This window comes from Mchenga conophoros, linkage group LG3 (genome assembly GCF_057382185.1).
Source record: "Mchenga conophoros isolate Kocher_MC1m ecotype Shallow Benthic linkage group LG3, M_conophoros_male_GT1.1, whole genome shotgun sequence".
In the NCBI taxonomy this organism is placed as follows: Eukaryota; Metazoa; Chordata; class Actinopteri; order Cichliformes; family Cichlidae; genus Mchenga; species Mchenga conophoros.
This window is the reverse complement of record NC_140528.1, coordinates 4,611,182-4,628,645: the sequence shown is the minus strand read 5'-3', so window position 1 is coordinate 4,628,645 and position 17,464 is coordinate 4,611,182. Positions and strand designations below refer to the sequence as shown.

The following is a 17,464-nucleotide window of genomic DNA, read 5'->3' as shown; positions in this document are numbered from 1 at the left end:
GAATTCAGTAGACTAGACATTGCTGTCGCTCACGGTCAAAGAATTTCGTCAATACGACTTGTACTTTTCATATGGGAACGATTTGTTTCGGCCTGACTTTTCTGTTCATTTTAAGCAGCAAAAGTGAGGTGCATGTCTGTGTCCGTGTGTATGGAGCCATTGGGTGCGGTCACTATAGCAACCAGGCTCACACCTGCCTGCTTAACGAGCTCTCTCTCTCACTCTGCCAAGATTCATCTGAAACACTTCTCTTTCAACTGCTGCTGTCTCCACAGTGTTACAGCCATCATTTTACCCTCAAAACGTCGCCATCGTTGTTCTTTTTCCAACATCTTGTCTTTCAAAGCTCAGAGATGTAAACTTTTTAAACTGTGTGGGTCCAAGTGGAGGGATCACATTTTAGTCATTCAGTGATTCAAAGAATATGACCTTTTAATATTCTTTCAGATGTTTTCTGACTCTAAATGTTCTTTTCTCATTTCTTAGGGTTTTCTAATTTACATTTAAAACATTTTCAGCTTTTTTCCAACTTCTTCTTCTGTGTAACCTTCAGCTTTTAGCAGTTCAGCACCTTTGTTTTCAGGTTAAATTCGTTTTTTTTTTTGTTTTTTTTTAATCTCATTCAATATTTTTAACTCAAAATTCAGCAATTAATTCATTTCAGTGCATACATTCAGATTCAAGCATTCACACTGCAGTTTCTTCAGAAAATGCACTTTCTAGTATTTTATTATTTTTCCGTACGTTTTTTGAAAGCCTACTCCTTCAAAACCGTTCAACTTAGAAAAACCATTCAAACATCGTTAGATTCCTATTATTTTGGACATGACTGCTTCTATTTTTCTCATTTTTAACATTTATAATTTTAATTTTATTCAACTTTATTCAACAAAAATTTCCCATGTATTTCAATGGGGAGACCCTTCAAATTCTCATTCAACTTACTCATTTTTAAACTCTTACTACTTCCACATACATTGACATAGAGCCACCATTCAAACTTTAAAACGAAGACAAGACATTCAACTATTCAACTTGTATTTATCTTTTCAATATCTATTATACTTTTTCTTCAGTTCCAGTTTAAGTTTCATGATGTTTTTTCACCCGTTTCAGAGTTTATAATGGGTGTGTATGGGACGGAATGTTGGGGCTAGAGTGAGGCAGCTCAACTGCTAGAGTGAGAGGAGCAAAAAAATTAATCTTAAAATCTTTTTTAAAACTGCTGCTGTGTCCGCAGCGTTTGCTCTACAGGTATGATTTTACCCTCAAAACGTAGCCATGGCTGTCCTCTTTCATCCAATGTGTTTACTATTGTACTAGGTGTTATGGTTCTTTCATAAATGTCACCAATGCACAGCCTCCTCCCTCCAACTCTTCCATAGACTCTAATGTTAAAATGGCTCAGAAGGTTCGTTTGAAAATCAGAAGAGCATGGTGTCTTTCCACTGTCACCACGTCCATATAATAAGCTCCACAGGCATGAAAACTGAGAATTAGGTAGACTAGACATTGCTGTCGCTCACGGTGAAAGAATTTTGTCAATACGACTTTTACTTTTCATTTGGGAGCGATTTGTTTCGGCCTGACTTTTCTGTTCATTTTAAGCAGCAAAAGTGAGGCGCATGTCTGTGTACGTGTGTATGGAGCCATTGGGTGCGGTCACTATAGCAACCAGGCTCACACCTGCCTGCTTAACGAGCTCTGCCTGCCACTCTGCCAAGATTCATCTTAAGCACTTCTCTTTCAACTGCTGCTGTGTCCACAGTGTTACAGCCATCATTTTACCCTCAAATTGTCGCCATTATTGTTCTCTTTCCAACACCGTATCTTTCAAAGCTCAGGCATTTAAACTTTTTAAACTGTGTGGATCAAAGTGGAGGGATCACATTTGAGTCATTCAGTGATTCAAAGAATATGACCTTTTAATATTCATTCAGATGTTTTCTGACTCTAAATGTTCTTTTCTCATTTCTTAGGGTTTTCTAATTTACATTTAAAACATTTTCAGTTTTTTTCCAACTCCTTCTTCTGTGTAACCTTCAGCTTTTAGCAGTTCAGCACCTTTGTTTTCAGGTTAAATTCGTTTTTTTTTTTTTGTTTTTTTTTAATCTCATTCAATATTTTTAACTCAAAATTCAGCAATTAATTCATTTCAGTGCATACATTCAGATTCAAGCATTCACACTGCAGTTTCTTCAGAAAATGCACTTTCTAGTTAGTGTGAATGCTTGAAAAGCATTCACAGTATTGTTCTTCGAATCTTTATTATTATATATTCCGTACGTTTTTTGGCATCTAACTCCTTCAAAACCGTTCAACTTAGAAAAACCATTCAAACATCATTAGATTCCTATTCTTTTGGACATGACTGCTTCTACTTTTCTCATTTTTAACATTTATATTTTTAATTTTATTCAACTTTATTCAACAAAAATTTCCCATGTATTTCAATGGGGAGACCCTTCAAATTCTCATTGAACTTACTCATTTTTAAACTCTTACTACTTCCACATACATTGACATAGAGCCACCATTCAAACTTTAAAACGAAGACAAGACATTCAACTATTCAACTTGTATTTATCTTTTCAATATCTATTATACTTTTTCTTCAGTTCCAGTTTAAGTTTCATGATGTTTTTTCACCCGTTTCAAAATTTATAATGGGTGTGTATGGGACGGAATGTTGGGGCTAGAGTGAGACAGCTCAACTGCTAGAGTGAGAGGAGCAAAAAAATTAATCTTAAAATATTTTTTAAAACTGCTGCTGTGTCCGCAGCGTTTGCTCTACAGGTATGATTTTACCCTCAAAACGTAGCCATGGCTGTCCTCTTTCATCCAATGTGTTTACTATTGTACTAGGTGTTATGGTTCTTTCATAAATGTCACCAATGCACAGCCTCCTCCCTCCAACTCTTCCATAGACTCTAATGTTAAAATGGCTCAGAAGGTTCGTTTGAAAATCAGAAGAGCATGGTGTCTTTCCACTGTCACCATGTCCATATAATAAACTCCACAGGCATGAAAACTGAGAATTCAGTAGACTAGAAGCTGCTGTCGCTCACGGTGAAAGAATTTTTTCAATGCGACTTTTACTTTTCATTTGGGAACGATTTGTTTCGGCCTGACTTTTCTGTTCATTTTAAGCAGCAAAAGTGAGGCGCATGTCTGTGTACGTGTGTATGGAGCCATTGGGTGCGGTCACTATAGCAACCAGGCTCACACCTGCCTGCTTAACGAGCTCTGCCTGCCACTGTACCAAGATTCATCTTAAGCACTTCTCTTTCAACTGCTGCTGTGTCCACAGTGTTACAGCCATCATTTTACCCTCAAATTGTCGCCATTATTGTTCTCTTTCCAACACCGTATCTTTCAAAGCTCAGGCATTTAAACTTTTTAAACTGTGTGGATCAAAGTGGAGGGATCACATTTGAGTCATTCAGTGATTCAAAGAATATGACCTTTTAATATTCATTCAGATGTTTTCTGACTCTAAATGTTCTTTTCTCATTTCTTAGGGTTTTCTAATTTACATTTAAAACATTTTCAGTTTTTTTCCAACTCCTTCTTCTGTGTAACCTTCAGCTTTTAGCAGTTCAGCACTTTTGTTTTCAGGTTAAATTTGTTTTTTTTTTATCTCATTAAAAAAGTTTTAACTCAAAATTCAGCAATTAATTCATTTCAGTGCATACATTCAGATTCAAGCATTCACACTGCAGTTTCTTCAGAAAATGCACTTTCTAGTTAGTGTGAATGCTTGAAAAGCATTCACAGTATTGTTATTCTAATCTTTATCATTATTATTATTATTAGTGTGAATGCTTGAAAAGCATTCACAGTATTGTTCTTCTAATCTTTATTATTCTATTTTATCTATTCCGTACGTTTTTTGTACTCCTACTCCTTCAAAACCGTTCAACTTAGAAAAACCATTCAAACACCATTAGATTCCTCTTCTTTTGGACATGACTGCTTCTACTTTTCTCATTTTTAACATTTATATTTTTAATTTTATTCAACTTTATTCAACAAAAATTTCCCATGTATTTCAATGGGGAGACCCTTCAAATTCTCATTCAACTTACTCATTTTTAAACTCCTACTACTTCCACATACGTTGACATAGAGCCACCATTCAAACTTTAAAACGAAGACAAGACATTCAACTATTCAACTTGTATTTATCTTTTCAATATCTATTATGCTTTTTCTTCAGTTCCAGTTTAAGTTTCATGATGTTTTTTCACCCGTTTCAGAGTTTATAATGGGTGTGTATGGGACGGAATGTTGGGGCTAGAGTGAGGCAGCTCAACTGCTAGAGTGAGAGGAGCAAAAAAATTAATCTTAAAATCTTTTTTAAAACTGCTGCTGTGTCCGCAGCGTTTGCTCTACAGGTATGATTTTACCCTCAAAACGTAGCCATGGCTGTCCTCTTTCATCCAATGTGTTTACTATTGTACTAGGTGTTATGGTTCTTTCATAAATGTCACCAATGCACAGCCTCCTCCCTCCAACTCTTCCATAGACTCTAATGTTAAAATGGCTCAGAAGGTTCGTTTGAAAATCAGAAGAGCATGGTGTCTTTCCACTGTCACCACGTCCATATAATAAGCTCCACAGGCATGAAAACTGAGAATTAGGTAGACTAGACATTGCTGTCGCTCACGGTGAAAGAATTTTGTCAATACGACTTTTACTTTTCATTTGGGAGCGATTTGTTTCGGCCTGACTTTTCTGTTCATTTTAAGCAGCAAAAGTGAGGTGCATGTCTGTGTCCGTGTGTATGGAGCCCTTGGGTGCAGTCACTATAGCAACCAGGCTCACACCTGCCTGCTTAACGAGCTCTGTCTCTCACTCTGCCAAGATTAAATCAAAAATGTGTGTTACATCTAAGCAGTTGTAGTAAGATTAACTTTTTCAATAGGTACAATAAGACAGGTTTGACAGGCTTTTGCCACAGATTAACAGTATGTCAGTAGTTAATATAGGCTAACTGAATAGAGCCCTGAATTATTGCCCTGTTAAATTCAAGTTGATTGTGTATTGGTGGACTTGTCTTCTCCACACAGGTTTTTCATACCTCGGCAGTTTTAGTCAGTTGATGACTTTAAAATAATCTTTTCTGACTGGATAATTAAAGCTCACAGCATCTACCTGTCTGTAGTGTATTTTCCCACATTTTAAATAATCGAATCTCATTTAATGTCTCTGTTTTTAGTCTGTATAGTTTATCTCCCCACGAATACGCTCAAAGTAGTCTTAAAATAAAATCCATAAAACAGTTCAAGATGACATACTTTTTATTTGCTAATTTAATGCCAGTTGCCCTCTTTCCTGAGTATAAGCGAATGAGTGACATAAAGAGAAAAAGTACCAATTTGTATGCTGGTGAGTCTTGTGTATTTTTTTCTCTGTCTCTCTATGACAGAGAAATATATATGCTCATTATTGATGTTCAAACTGATGCTCAAATTTCCAAGCACCACCTGAACGCCTCATCAGTCTTTAACTAATCACTGCACCAACTGCCGTCATTCCGCTTTGCTCTCTGCTGTGGTAAGTACAATACACTCAGTACAGCACTGTTTTAATTTTATGGTAAAAATACATGTTTGACATTTAAACTCACATATCAAGTCTTTTTAAAGTTCAACAGAGTTCAAAGAATAAAGAAAGCAAAAAAAGAATAACCTTTGCTACCATTTATATAGGTTTATGACTTTTGCTGTTAGCAGCAGTGCTAACGCTAGCTTCAATGCTAATGCTAGCTATAGTGCTAACACTAGCCTTAGCAGTTGTTAACTGACAAAAAGAATATTCTTGTGATATTCCTGTGATATTTATTGGCGGTCAGTGAGACAAAAGTAACAAATGAGATTTATTATTGCCATTGTGCCTCAGTTTTAACAGTAAGAGTACTTCATGACTTTTGCTGTTAGTAGCAGTGCTAATGCTAGCTTCGATGCTAATGCTAGCATCAATGCTAACGCTAGCTATAGTGCCAACACTAGCCTTAGCAGTTTTTAACTGACAAAAAGAATATTCCTGTGATATTCCTGTGATATTTATTGGCGGTCAGTGAGACAAAAGTAACAAATGAGCTTTATTATTGCCATTGTGCCTCAGTTTTAACAGTAAGAGTGCTAGTTCTACCAGCAGTGCTAACACTAACTGAAGTGCTAACGCTAGCATTCCTGCTAGCGTTAGCAGCGATGCTAAGGCTAGTAACAGTCTAACAGTAGCCTTATATAAGTACTTAAATAAATACTTCAGTTAATTAGTTTGAATTATAAAATGGCTGCTGTATCAGCTGGTGTGCTATATTACTCTATAATTACCCTGCTGACTATAAGTTCAGTGTATCATGTCGTGTGGGCTTTGTTTTTTTGTTAGTCTGATAACACTGTACAGACAACTAACATGTTATTTCTTGTCTTACACTTTCAGGAACTTGACTCACATCTGTGCTTTGCCTGGTAGGTGTGCACATACTGTTAGAGAAGTACACCAAAATTTTAAAAAAAGAGTCTGACTAATATAAGCTTTAAAGTGATGGGTTCAAACTTTGTGCTAGACCTTTTAAACACATTTTTATAATAAATACACATAAGTTCAGCTTAACAATTGGGCTAAAATATTTTTTTCGTACATTTTTGCACATTACATGTGATTAGTTAACAATTCACTCAATCATATTTGTATTTAAAAATATTATTGCTGAATTTAATTAAATATTTATTCTTTTAAAAAGTGCCAAATTGTGCAACTTTTTGCACATGGCAGCCGACAACAGTTTAGCTTGAATATTTGTTTTGTCCTTTTTCAGTAGTCACAATTAGTTCATACAATTACCATGTAATATAATTTTATTAAAATTATTTTTTTTTCTTGTTTTTTGTTCACAGTGTGCAGAAGAAGAACAAGGACCAGATCTCCAGTCTTCTATCTCACATCCCAACCCCCCAACCCCTCTATCTTCTGTCCTACTCCACCTGTTGTCTCTGCCTTCTTTCCATCTGTATTTCACCCTGTGGTTTGTGAGAAATTTTGCCAAACCAAGAATCTTATTGCGGTTTGATTTAAAGCCGTGTCTCTCCTGCTCTGTCTGTTCTCTCTGCTAAATTTTCTCTCTACCTGTTTTTCACTCTTTGGCTTGCTGCTGAAAAATGCACAAGCCAATAAAGCAATAAAGAGTGCATATTTTGCCTCAACCTGAGAACAAACTGAACAAACAAAGAAAACTCTGCGGTTTGATTTAAAGCCGTGTCTCTCCTGCTCTGTCTGTTCTCTCTGCTAAATTTTCTCTCTACCTGTTTTTCACTCTTGGCTTGCTGCTGAAAAATGCCAAGCCATTAAAGCAATAAAGAGTGCATATTGCCTCTACCTGAGAACAAACTGAACAAATAAAGAAAACTCTAATTCACGGTTTGATTGTGATTTCCCAGCCGTGTTTCTCCTGCTCTGTCTGTTCTCTCTTCTAAATTTTCTCTCTAGCTGTTTTTCACTTTGCGCTTGCTGCTAAGTTGTGCCAAGCCAATAAAGAGAGTGCATATTATTCTCTCGACTGACAAACTGTCAAACAAACAAAGACATCTGTTTCTGAGAAATAAAAACTGAAATATAAAGACAAAGAGAACATCTGCTGTGTGCCACTCTTATTTTATAAACATATTTTCTAAAGACTAAGAGAAACACTTGTGTAAAAATGCCAAGGAAGCAGAAAAAGTCACAAGCTGCAAAACAACGCTGGAAGAAGTTCCATGAGTTTCATGAAGTACCAACATGTGAACAAGCTGAGTGTGATTTTCCTCAGAGCTCTGCAGAAGACTTTGTGTCTGCAAAGACCAATGCTGATGGTGTCAAACAGGCAGGTCAACATGTTCCTGCACATGTACAACAGGTATCCTATGCAGATGCTGTAAAGATTGGATTGCAGCATGAATTTAATGATCATCAGGTAAACCATAGAGACCAACCTGAGGTGTCAAGTGCCCCACAGGTGGGTTATGCTGATATTGTAAAAAGAGGCCGTCACAGTGATGTGGCAGGACCATCTCATGCAGAAAGAGTGAACTTTGAAAACCAGCCCTCTGTTACACATATCTGTGCATCTCACAGCCAGGCTCATCCCAAATATGGAGACTCCAGAAACAAGCAGTGCACATGTAACTCACTCACATTTCTTGCTTTCCTTCATGAGAATGATAACATGACTACAGCTGACCTTAATCTGGTCTTGGATAAAGGTGATGTGATGTACAAAGAGGCCAAGAAAAGATTTCCTAAAAATATTCATTTGGCTACCGATGAGCTGCCAGACAAAGTTGATGCTCGCAGGTCTATGTATCATGTCGACATGACACAGCCTTCCCGGTATGGGACATTTGAAGAACCTCCAGAGGAGGCAGTAGATACCTTTCTCAGCTTAGAAGCAGGACTGAGCTGCCTGTTGTCAGATGTGCAGTATGCCTTATTGATTATGAGTGGATTGTGTATCGCAGTGTTCAGATCCACATCAGGCAAATATGGTTTCTTTGATCCACACTCCAGAACAGCCAGTGGTCTTCCTCTAGCACTATGGTCACGTGACCGTGGTACGGCTGTGATGGTGAAATTCACACTCCTCAGTGACATGATTAAGAGGCTCCAGGATTCTTATGAAGGGATGGAGATATCACCCTCTTGTAACTATGAACTGAAGCCTGTGCAGTTCTACAGTATGAGCACAGTCAACCTGAGTGATACTATCACAGACACAGTCTGCAGACCAACAGCTGCCACTGCTGTGGGACCTACTCACTCTGATACAACTGAAGCAAACTCCTCTACTCCAAGGAGAAACACAACCACTGGTCTGACTGAGAACATCTTTTGTCAAATGTCCATTTACACGCCACTGGTGAAACAAAAAGAAGTCCGCATGACTCAGTTCACACCATATGAAGATCAGAATGAACCTCCTAATATACCAACTGAAGAACTATGCAGTGAATTAAATTTGCTTCCATCAAATGATGTTTTTTCATGCCAATCAAATGCTGCAATAAAAAATGTTGCTGCCTGTGACCTTTCTGATATAGTTTTACAAAAACTGAAAAAAGTTAACAAACAACAAAGGCACAAAATGAAAAGAAGATTAATGGCATCAGAGAAACCCAGAAATCAGAGAAAAGAAAACCAAAAAAGGAAAGAACGACAAAAGTATGCTTCAAATAAAGAGTACAAAGAAAAGAAAAAATCTTGCACAAGCGGGGCATATAAAAACAATCCTGAAGTTAGACAAAAACAACAACAGTATGTTAAAAGACGTTACTGTGAGAATGCAGAATTCAGACAGAAACAACAACAGTATGTTAAAAGACGTTACTGTGAGAATGCTAAAGTTAGACAGAAACAAAAACAATATATTAAAAGACGCTACTATGAGAATACTGATTTCAGAGAGGAGAAAAAAAGCTATATCAGTAAAAGGTATCGAGAAAGCCCAGAATTCAGAGAGAGACAGAGATCTCGTGTGACTCAGCGTTATGCACGTGACAACGCATTCAGAGTAAGACACAAACAACTAATGAAACAACTAATGCGAGACAGGTATCAAAGTAATCTTGCATTTAGGATTATGCACAACATGAGATGTGCAATGAAAATAAAAAGGAAATACAGATGGGTGAACAGACAAACCCAAGAGAGTGACAACAGTGTGATCAACGAGGCCATATCTGTGTTCAAATCACAAATCAAAGCTGGACCATCATACCCATGTACTGTATGTTTCAAGGCTTCATTTCCAAACCAAGTACGACCCTGCAGAAGGTCAAATTATGTCAAAAACCCACATGTGGTTGCAACATGTTTGACAGGAAAGTATGTTCATGATTGTGATGAAAACTGCAGAAATGAGCAGTGCAATGTGCCTGATGAGAGAAAGAGAGAGTGGATTTGTCACACCTGCCACGATCATCTTAAAAATGGATCCATGCCAGCACTTGCTGTTGCCAATAAACTGGATCTTGCTGATACTCCACCTGAACTGTCTGATCTCAACATACTGGAGAGACATCTCATAGCCAAGTGCATACCATTTGCCAAGATCATTCCTCTTCCCAAAGGCAGACAAAGAGCAATTAGAGGAAATGTGGTCTGTGTCCCATCCGAGGTACAGGAAACTGTTGAAGCATTGCCTCGATTGAGAATTAATTCTCAGGTCATGAGAATAAAACTGAAGAGACGCTTGTCTTACAAAGGTCATCAGCTGTTTCAGACTGTAAGCTGGTCTAAACTTGTGCAAGCACTGCATAAACTCAAGCAGATTCACCCACAGTATAAGGATGTGAGCATCAGAGATGATGCTGAGCTGTGTGATCCAACACTTCCTGATGAAGATGATGATGATGATGATGATGAAAACATGAATGAGGACGATTATGATGAGGCTGATTTAATGGAAATTGACAGCTGTGAGAAAAATGCACTGAGTGAAGCACAAAATAAAAATGAACAGGACATTGACATGTTACCCTGTGATGGTGAACAATCGCATGAACAGATGAGAGATGATTCAGAGCAAGCAGATGGACTGACTAATGGTGGTTTTGCACTCGAGTCCTGTTTGCAGCCCCCTGATGTGGCTGAGGAGATATTATGTTTCAGTGAAGGAATCTACTCTGTTGCTCCTGCAGAGAGAAACAATCCAATAAGTTTTTTCAAAACACCTAAACTGGAGGCCATGGCCTTCCCTGTGCAGTTTCCTACAGGCCAAAACACACTTGATGAAAGAAGGCTGATCAAAGTATCCCCCAGTGGGTATTTCAAATCAAGACTTTTCTGCATTGATGATCGTTTTGCCAAAGACACAAACTATTTGTTCTTTGCACAGTTTGTGACTGAAATACACTTGGCTACATCCAGCATGACAGTACAGTTAAGGAAGGCAAAGCCTCTGACCAGAGATGGTAGAAAAATAACCTCAGGCATGTTACAAGATAAACATGAGGTGGAGAAACTGGTGCGAAATAAAGATGCAGTGAGATTCATGCAGCCTCTGAGAGGAACCCCAGCCTATTGGGAGAAAACAACAAGAGATCTTTTTGCCATGATCAGACAGTTGGGAACTCCCACGTTCTTTTGCACATTTTCAGCTGCTGAAATGCGCTGGCCTGAAGTGATCGAGGCAATAACAAGGCAGCAAGGTGAACAAGTGAATTTTGAAGGACTCGACTGGTCAGCAAAGTGTGACATCCTGAGAAGCAATCCTGTCACAACAATGCGCATGTTTGACAAGAGAGTTGAAGCATTATTCAGAGATTTACTCTTATCTCCCGCAGAGCCACTTGGCAAAGTCATTGACTACTTTTACAGAGTTGAGTTTCAGCACAGAGGAAGCCCACACATACACTGCCTCCTGTGGGTAGAAGGTGCTCCTGTGTTTGAGGAGGATGATGAGCAAACTGTTCTTGATTTTATAAACAAATACATCACAGCTCAGCTGCCTGATCCACATAAACAACCTGAACTGTACAAAAAAGTAACAGAAGTGCAAAAACACAGTAAGAACCACACAAAGACGTGCTTTAGGAGTTTAAGCTCCGGGTGCCGTTTTGGTTTTCCCAAACCACCCTGCAATGAGACAATGATCACAAGACCCAGTGAGGATGATGCACTGGAAGTAGAAACGGCAAAGAACAAGCTCAGACCACTGAACCAGCTGCTGAATGAACCTGAAACTGCTTCCATGAGTTTAGAGCAGCTCTTGGAAAGATGCAAGTTGACACATGCAGAATATGAGAGATACCTGAATAAAATGAACATGAGGAGTACGATCATACTAAAGCGTGATCCAAAAGACTCTTGGATAAACGGCTATAATCCACATCTGCTTGAAGCCTGGAACAGTAATATCGACATAAGCTTTGTTTTAGATGCTTTTGGTGCTGCAAATTATTTAATGAAATATATATCAAAAAAAGAGGGCGGGCTATCTGAGTACCTGAAAACTGTCATTGAGAACTCCCATAAGGACAGTGTAAATGAGTGCGATGAAATGAGAGCCGTCATGCAGGCATATTCAAAGAAGCGAGAGATCAGTGCACAGGAGTGTGTTGCTCGTGCATGTGGTCTTCACATGAAGCAATGCTCACGTGCTGTAATATTCATTCCAACTGATGATAATCCTGTGAAAATGAGTCGTCCCCTGTCAGTTCTGGACAACACAACACCTGAGTCTTCCAATGTTTGGATGACATCTTTGAATGACAAATACAAAGCCAGACCTGAAACACCAGAGTATGAGGAGATGTGCATGGCAGACTTTGCTGCTACTTGCAGGATTGTCTATGGCCAACAGAAAAAAGGTAAAGATGTTTTGCCCCTTCTCAATGAGATGGGGTTTGTGCAAAGGCGCAAAAACAATAAGCCTGCTATCATCAGATTTCACCGCTGCTCACAAGAAAAACATCCAGAGCAATATTACGGAAGACTGCTTAAACTGTACCTTCCTCATCGTTCAGACCACGAACTGAAAACACCATCGTTGCCAACCTATCAGGCTTTCTATGGTGCTGGCTGTGTACAGCTACCAGGTACTGACCATCTTGAGTACGTGCAACACATTGTCAAAAGAAACAGAGAAAAATATGAGAAAAACAGTGAGGAGATCGAGAGCGCTGTTGAGGAATATGAGCAGAACAGAGGTGTGACTGACGAATGGTGTAATCTGGCACCTGAATCAGATCTCGTAAGGTTGCCACTTGTCGAACAAGAAAGAGAGCGAGACAATGAAAATGAACAGGAAGATGTGCCCGACTACAGCCGTCAGGCTGATGCTTCAACAGAAGTCAGAGCCATCAGGGAACCCCCTGCTATTGATCCCACATTGTTACGTCAGATGTTTCAAAATCTGAATAAGAAGCAAGCCTGCATATTTTATGCAGTTAGAGACTGGTGCATTAAAAGAGTCTGTGCTCTAAATCCAGAGCAGTTTTTCTTTTATATTAATGGTGGTGCTGGAACAGGAAAATCACATCTTATCAAATGCATCTACTCAGAAGCATCTAAGATACTGAGCAAAGTTCCCAGATATGCAGACGACGTTGACATATCAAAACCCACTGTCCTGTTAACTGCTTTCACTGGGACTGCAGCTTTTAACATTTCTGGAACAACACTGCATTCTCTTCTCAAGCTGCCTAGAAGCTTAAAACCTCCCATTCAGGGACTTGGCAATCAGCTGGATGAAGTCAGATCAGAACTTTTGAATGCTGAAATAATCGTCATTGACGAAGTGTCTATGGTGTCAAGACATCTGTTTGCATATGTAGATGCAAGACTCAAACAGATCAAAGGGACTCGGAGACCCTTTGGAGGCATGTCAGTCATTGCTGTCGGAGACTTCTATCAGCTACCCCCAGTGCGACAGTCTAAACCTCTCTGTGTGCACGACCCGTCTGAGATCGACCTGTGGCGGGAGCATTTTCAGATGATCACTCTGACTGAGATTATGCGTCAGAAAGATGATGTTGTCTTTGCTGAGATGCTGAACAGAATTCGTGTAAAAGGAAAGTTGGATGAGCTTTGTGAAGCAGATAGAAATTTGTTGTTACAGGCCATAACTGAACCAGCCCATTGTCCGACTGATGCATTGCACATTTTTGCAACTAATAAAGAAGTGGATGCACACAACTCTTCAACACTGGCTCTGCTCCACACTCATATCATTGACATCCATGCAGATGATTATAGAAAAGATCCTAGAACTGGCAGAATGGCACTTCAAGACAGACCATTGAAAGGAGGTAAAAACGAGTTACCAGACACACTGAAAGTTGCAGAAGGAGCTCGTGTCATGCTCACCAGAAACATTGACATACAAAATGGTTTGGTTAATGGAGCTTTTGGAATACTACTTAGAGTAGTTTACTCTGAAAATGACCAACACATCATCAAGCTTGGACTTAAAATGGATAATGAGACATCTGGAAAGAATAACCGCACACCAGCAGACGACATGGTGTACATTGAGAGAGCAGAGGAGAATCTGAAGCAGAAAGGAGTGGTACGAAGACAGTTCCCAGTGAAGCTGGCCTTTGCATGTACAATACATAAGGTACAGGGTATGACAACTACATCAGCTGTTGTCTCTCTTAAGAGCATTTTTGAGCCCGGCATGGCCTACGTAGCTGTCAGTAGAGTGACGTCTCTCAGTGGACTGTATCTTCTTGATATGGAGGAGAAAAAAATATTCACCAACCCAGAAATCACTGCAGCGCTTGAGAACATGAGACAAGCCAACCTTGATGACATGATGCCTCTTCTACACGTGAGGCAAACACTGAGCAGGTCAGAGGTTTTCACCATTGTTCATCATAATACAGAGGGACTGCCAGCTCACATTAATGACATCAAAAGTCACCATGAATTGTGTCTAGCAGATGTTTTGTGCCTAACAGAAACACACCTGCGGGGCTCTTTTGTCGCAGAGAGTCTCCACTTGGAAAATTACAATTTGTTCAAACGCAACAGACACCTGTCCTACACAAACTTTCCCCAGATGGCAAACAGAAGTGGTGGTGGAGTTGCTGTTTATGTGAAAAGTGACATTCAAGTGCATGAAAAACAGTACATCCATAATGTAACTGACCTTGAATTTCTGGCTTTAAAGGTTGAAGCACCAGTCAGTGCTCTGATTGCAGTTGTATACAGACCTCCAGACTACACTCTGAGGCCATTCCTGAAAAACCTGGTAAGCCTATTAGACTCATTGGAGATCATGGACTGTCATCCCATCATAGTTTGTGGTGATTTTAATGAGAATGTTTTATCCAGTGCAAACAAACCAATCCTGGAGCTGTTTGAGTCTAGGGGATACGCACAGGTCATCACTGCCCCTACCACAGAGAAGAACACACTGCTTGACCTAATTTTCATTTCTCAGTCAGATCGATGTCTCCATTCTGGAGTCATGAAGACATACCATAGTTACCATGACCCAGTATACTGTGTATTGTCCTGTGATGATTCATGATCTAGATCTTTGAATACAGTAAGTAATATCTATATTTTTGAATGACTTAAGAAAGTAGAGCGATGCTTGAACTCCAGAAAGAAGTCCAGACGCTTTTCTTTGCAAGCTCCTTTGACTACGATGACCTGGATGACTGAGAACCTTCACAGACATAAAGTAGAGCGATATTTAAAAGTTGACGCCCTGCACTGCAGTATAATGTTTGAATTGTTTACATAAAATACAATTACATGAATTAAGTAATGATATCAGTAAAAGATGACAATTTTATTTATTGCAGAAAATCTAAAATTCACTAACAGTAACCTATAAATGTCAGAAAAATCAAATATAGCAGTTTAAAATGAATAGTGTAGGCATATCCTCTCTGCAGCCAGGCTTCAACATCCTGCCAGGCTGCCCCAGTCTCACTGTGGCTGGGAGGGAGGGAGGGTGGACCAGAGGATTGCCTACACAACACATAAATGTTCAACAGCTTCTTCATTGTTTCTGAGAGAACAATAATGACTAAAGGTTGCTTTTTAAAAAAACAAACAAACAAACAAACAAACAAAATTACAGCAATAATGACAGTTAAGCCACTTTATGTGTGCCTCTATTTTGAAATACTATTTACAAAAATGTTATTATTTTGGTTTGTTATAAACTTTAAACTTTTTCAAAAGTATACGATTATATTTTTGGACCAATTTTACTATGAAACATAAATTTTTATGAGCTTTTATCATGTTTCTGGCCAGTGCAATCATCAGGGTGGGTCTGGGTTGATAACTGCACATTTCTGGCCAGAAATGTTTCAGCAGTGTTACATATGTAGTGCATATGTTACACTTGCTTTCTGTTACCAGCTGATACCCTACATTTGTATAGACATTGGACGGTGTGAGGTTGGGGAGTTGAGTGGGAGGGGGGGGGGGGGGGGGTTTCCTTTACTGTTAGGTTTCCTTTTTTTTTCTTTTTTTTTTTTTAAGCAAGACACAGTCCTCCTGTGTCTTCTCCAAGCTTCACATGTAAAATCCAACAATGTGAAGCACATAGCAGCCAGAAACTGTAATGCCACAGATCAGAGAAACTTCATGATCACCATCTTCATCGCCATACGATCAGAGCGTGAGACTTCACATCTGGAGCACAGGAGAGATTCTGTGATAAGTCCTCCTTCTAGCTTGTCCCACAAGCAGCCGGTGAGATTTACTCACAACAAAAAGGGTTAATGACATAATTTCCATGAAAACATGTATTCATTCTTTGTGAAGTGTTTAAATTGTGTTTTCACTTGACCTTAGGAGTGTTAGAGTGTATTGTAATGTCTGTACTCAGGTGTTTCCCTCTGTGATCCATCACCTTCAGAGCTGAGACACTCAGGACTGAACAGACGGCACAGTTTCTGTGACTGAGCCTCCAAAACACCTTCTTTGAAACCACTCATGATAGAAGGGCTTCATATTTGCAGCAGCACTACTACAGGTATTCAGTTTATTACAGGATGTGTTTGTTTCTTAGGACCAGCTCTGAGTGCACACTACCTAACATATACACCTTTCTGTTCATTACAAACCCACTACTCTGGATCATATGGCCAGTTGGCAGGAATGTTGCTGCAGGAAAACATCCCTGGAGATCACCATCATTGTCAGACTGACTGTGCCTCCTCTGTGCAGTGTCAAGATCCTCCCTAAATGAGTGTGTAAGTTAACATTTTCATTATTTTATTCCCTTTGACAAGACAAGTATCACTGATATTTACATTTACAACTACATATTCCTGTTTTCTGCTCTTCTTTTAAAGTCCTCAGCTATCCTGCTTCTGTGCTGCTTGCCACACATCAAACACTGGCCGGATGACAGGGAGGATCCACTCTGAAGTCACTGGACATGATGAGGATCATATGGGACTTTATAGTTTAGCAGAAACGATGTGCTCTGTGATTACAGGTTTTAAATGGACATAATGACTGCCTCTCTCTGATCAACAGGCTAAAGGATTGTTGTCATTGTTAGTGCTCTGTACAATGTATGCTTATTTAGTATTTCATCACAGAACAAACCTTTTTTTCTTTAACATATTTTTATTTTTTTATTTGTGGGGATAGGTTAATTGATTAATCCAAATTGTCACTAGGTGTGAATGTGCGAGTGAATGTGAGTGTGAATGGTTGTCTGTCCCTGTGTGTTGGCCCTGTGACAGACTGGCGACCTGTCCAGGGTGTACCCCGCCTTTCGCCCTATGACAGCTGGGATAGGCTCCAGCGCCCCCCGCGACCCTGAAAAAGGATAAGCGGAAGCGAATGGCTGGATGGATAACCACAACTCAAAGTCAGGGACTAACTAATTTTGGGACTTTGTGTCTGAGCCCAGGTTAAAACAATGTGTAAAAAAGCATTTAGTGGCATGGCTGAACAATGCTGTATTGATACTTATTTATCCATGTTCACAAAAAGG

General features: G+C 39.3%; 1 protein-coding gene and 1 long non-coding RNA gene across 4 annotated transcripts; both read left to right on the top strand.

Moving 5' to 3' along the window:
* Positions 1–4,811: 4,811 nt before the first annotated feature.
* LOC146577046 (uncharacterized) lies at positions 4,812–7,623 on the top strand. The gene is made up of 3 exons (XR_014891624.1): positions 4,812–5,559; positions 6,451–6,479; positions 6,909–7,623. It is a non-coding gene; the product is annotated as an uncharacterized LOC146577046 (long non-coding RNA).
* A 5,961-nt stretch (positions 7,624–13,584) lies between these two features.
* LOC146577045 (uncharacterized) lies at positions 13,585–17,178 on the top strand. Of its 3 annotated transcripts, XM_085251829.1 has the most exons (4): positions 13,585–14,740; positions 16,373–16,489; positions 16,606–16,709; positions 16,812–17,178. In XM_085251829.1, the coding sequence occupies exons 1-2, from the start codon at positions 13,763–13,765 to the stop codon at positions 16,376–16,378; spliced, it is 984 nt and encodes a 327-aa protein (XP_085107955.1). In that variant the 5' UTR covers positions 13,585–13,762; the 3' UTR covers positions 16,379–16,489; positions 16,606–16,709; positions 16,812–17,178. The 3 variants fall into 3 exon arrangements, with proteins under 3 accessions (XP_085107955.1, XP_085107939.1, XP_085107948.1); XM_085251813.1 differs by lacking the exons at positions 16,373–16,489; positions 16,606–16,709; positions 16,812–17,178 and adding an exon at positions 14,933–15,078; XM_085251822.1 differs by lacking the exons at positions 16,373–16,489; positions 16,606–16,709; positions 16,812–17,178 and adding an exon at positions 14,824–15,078.
* Positions 17,179–17,464: the final 286 nt, after the last annotated feature.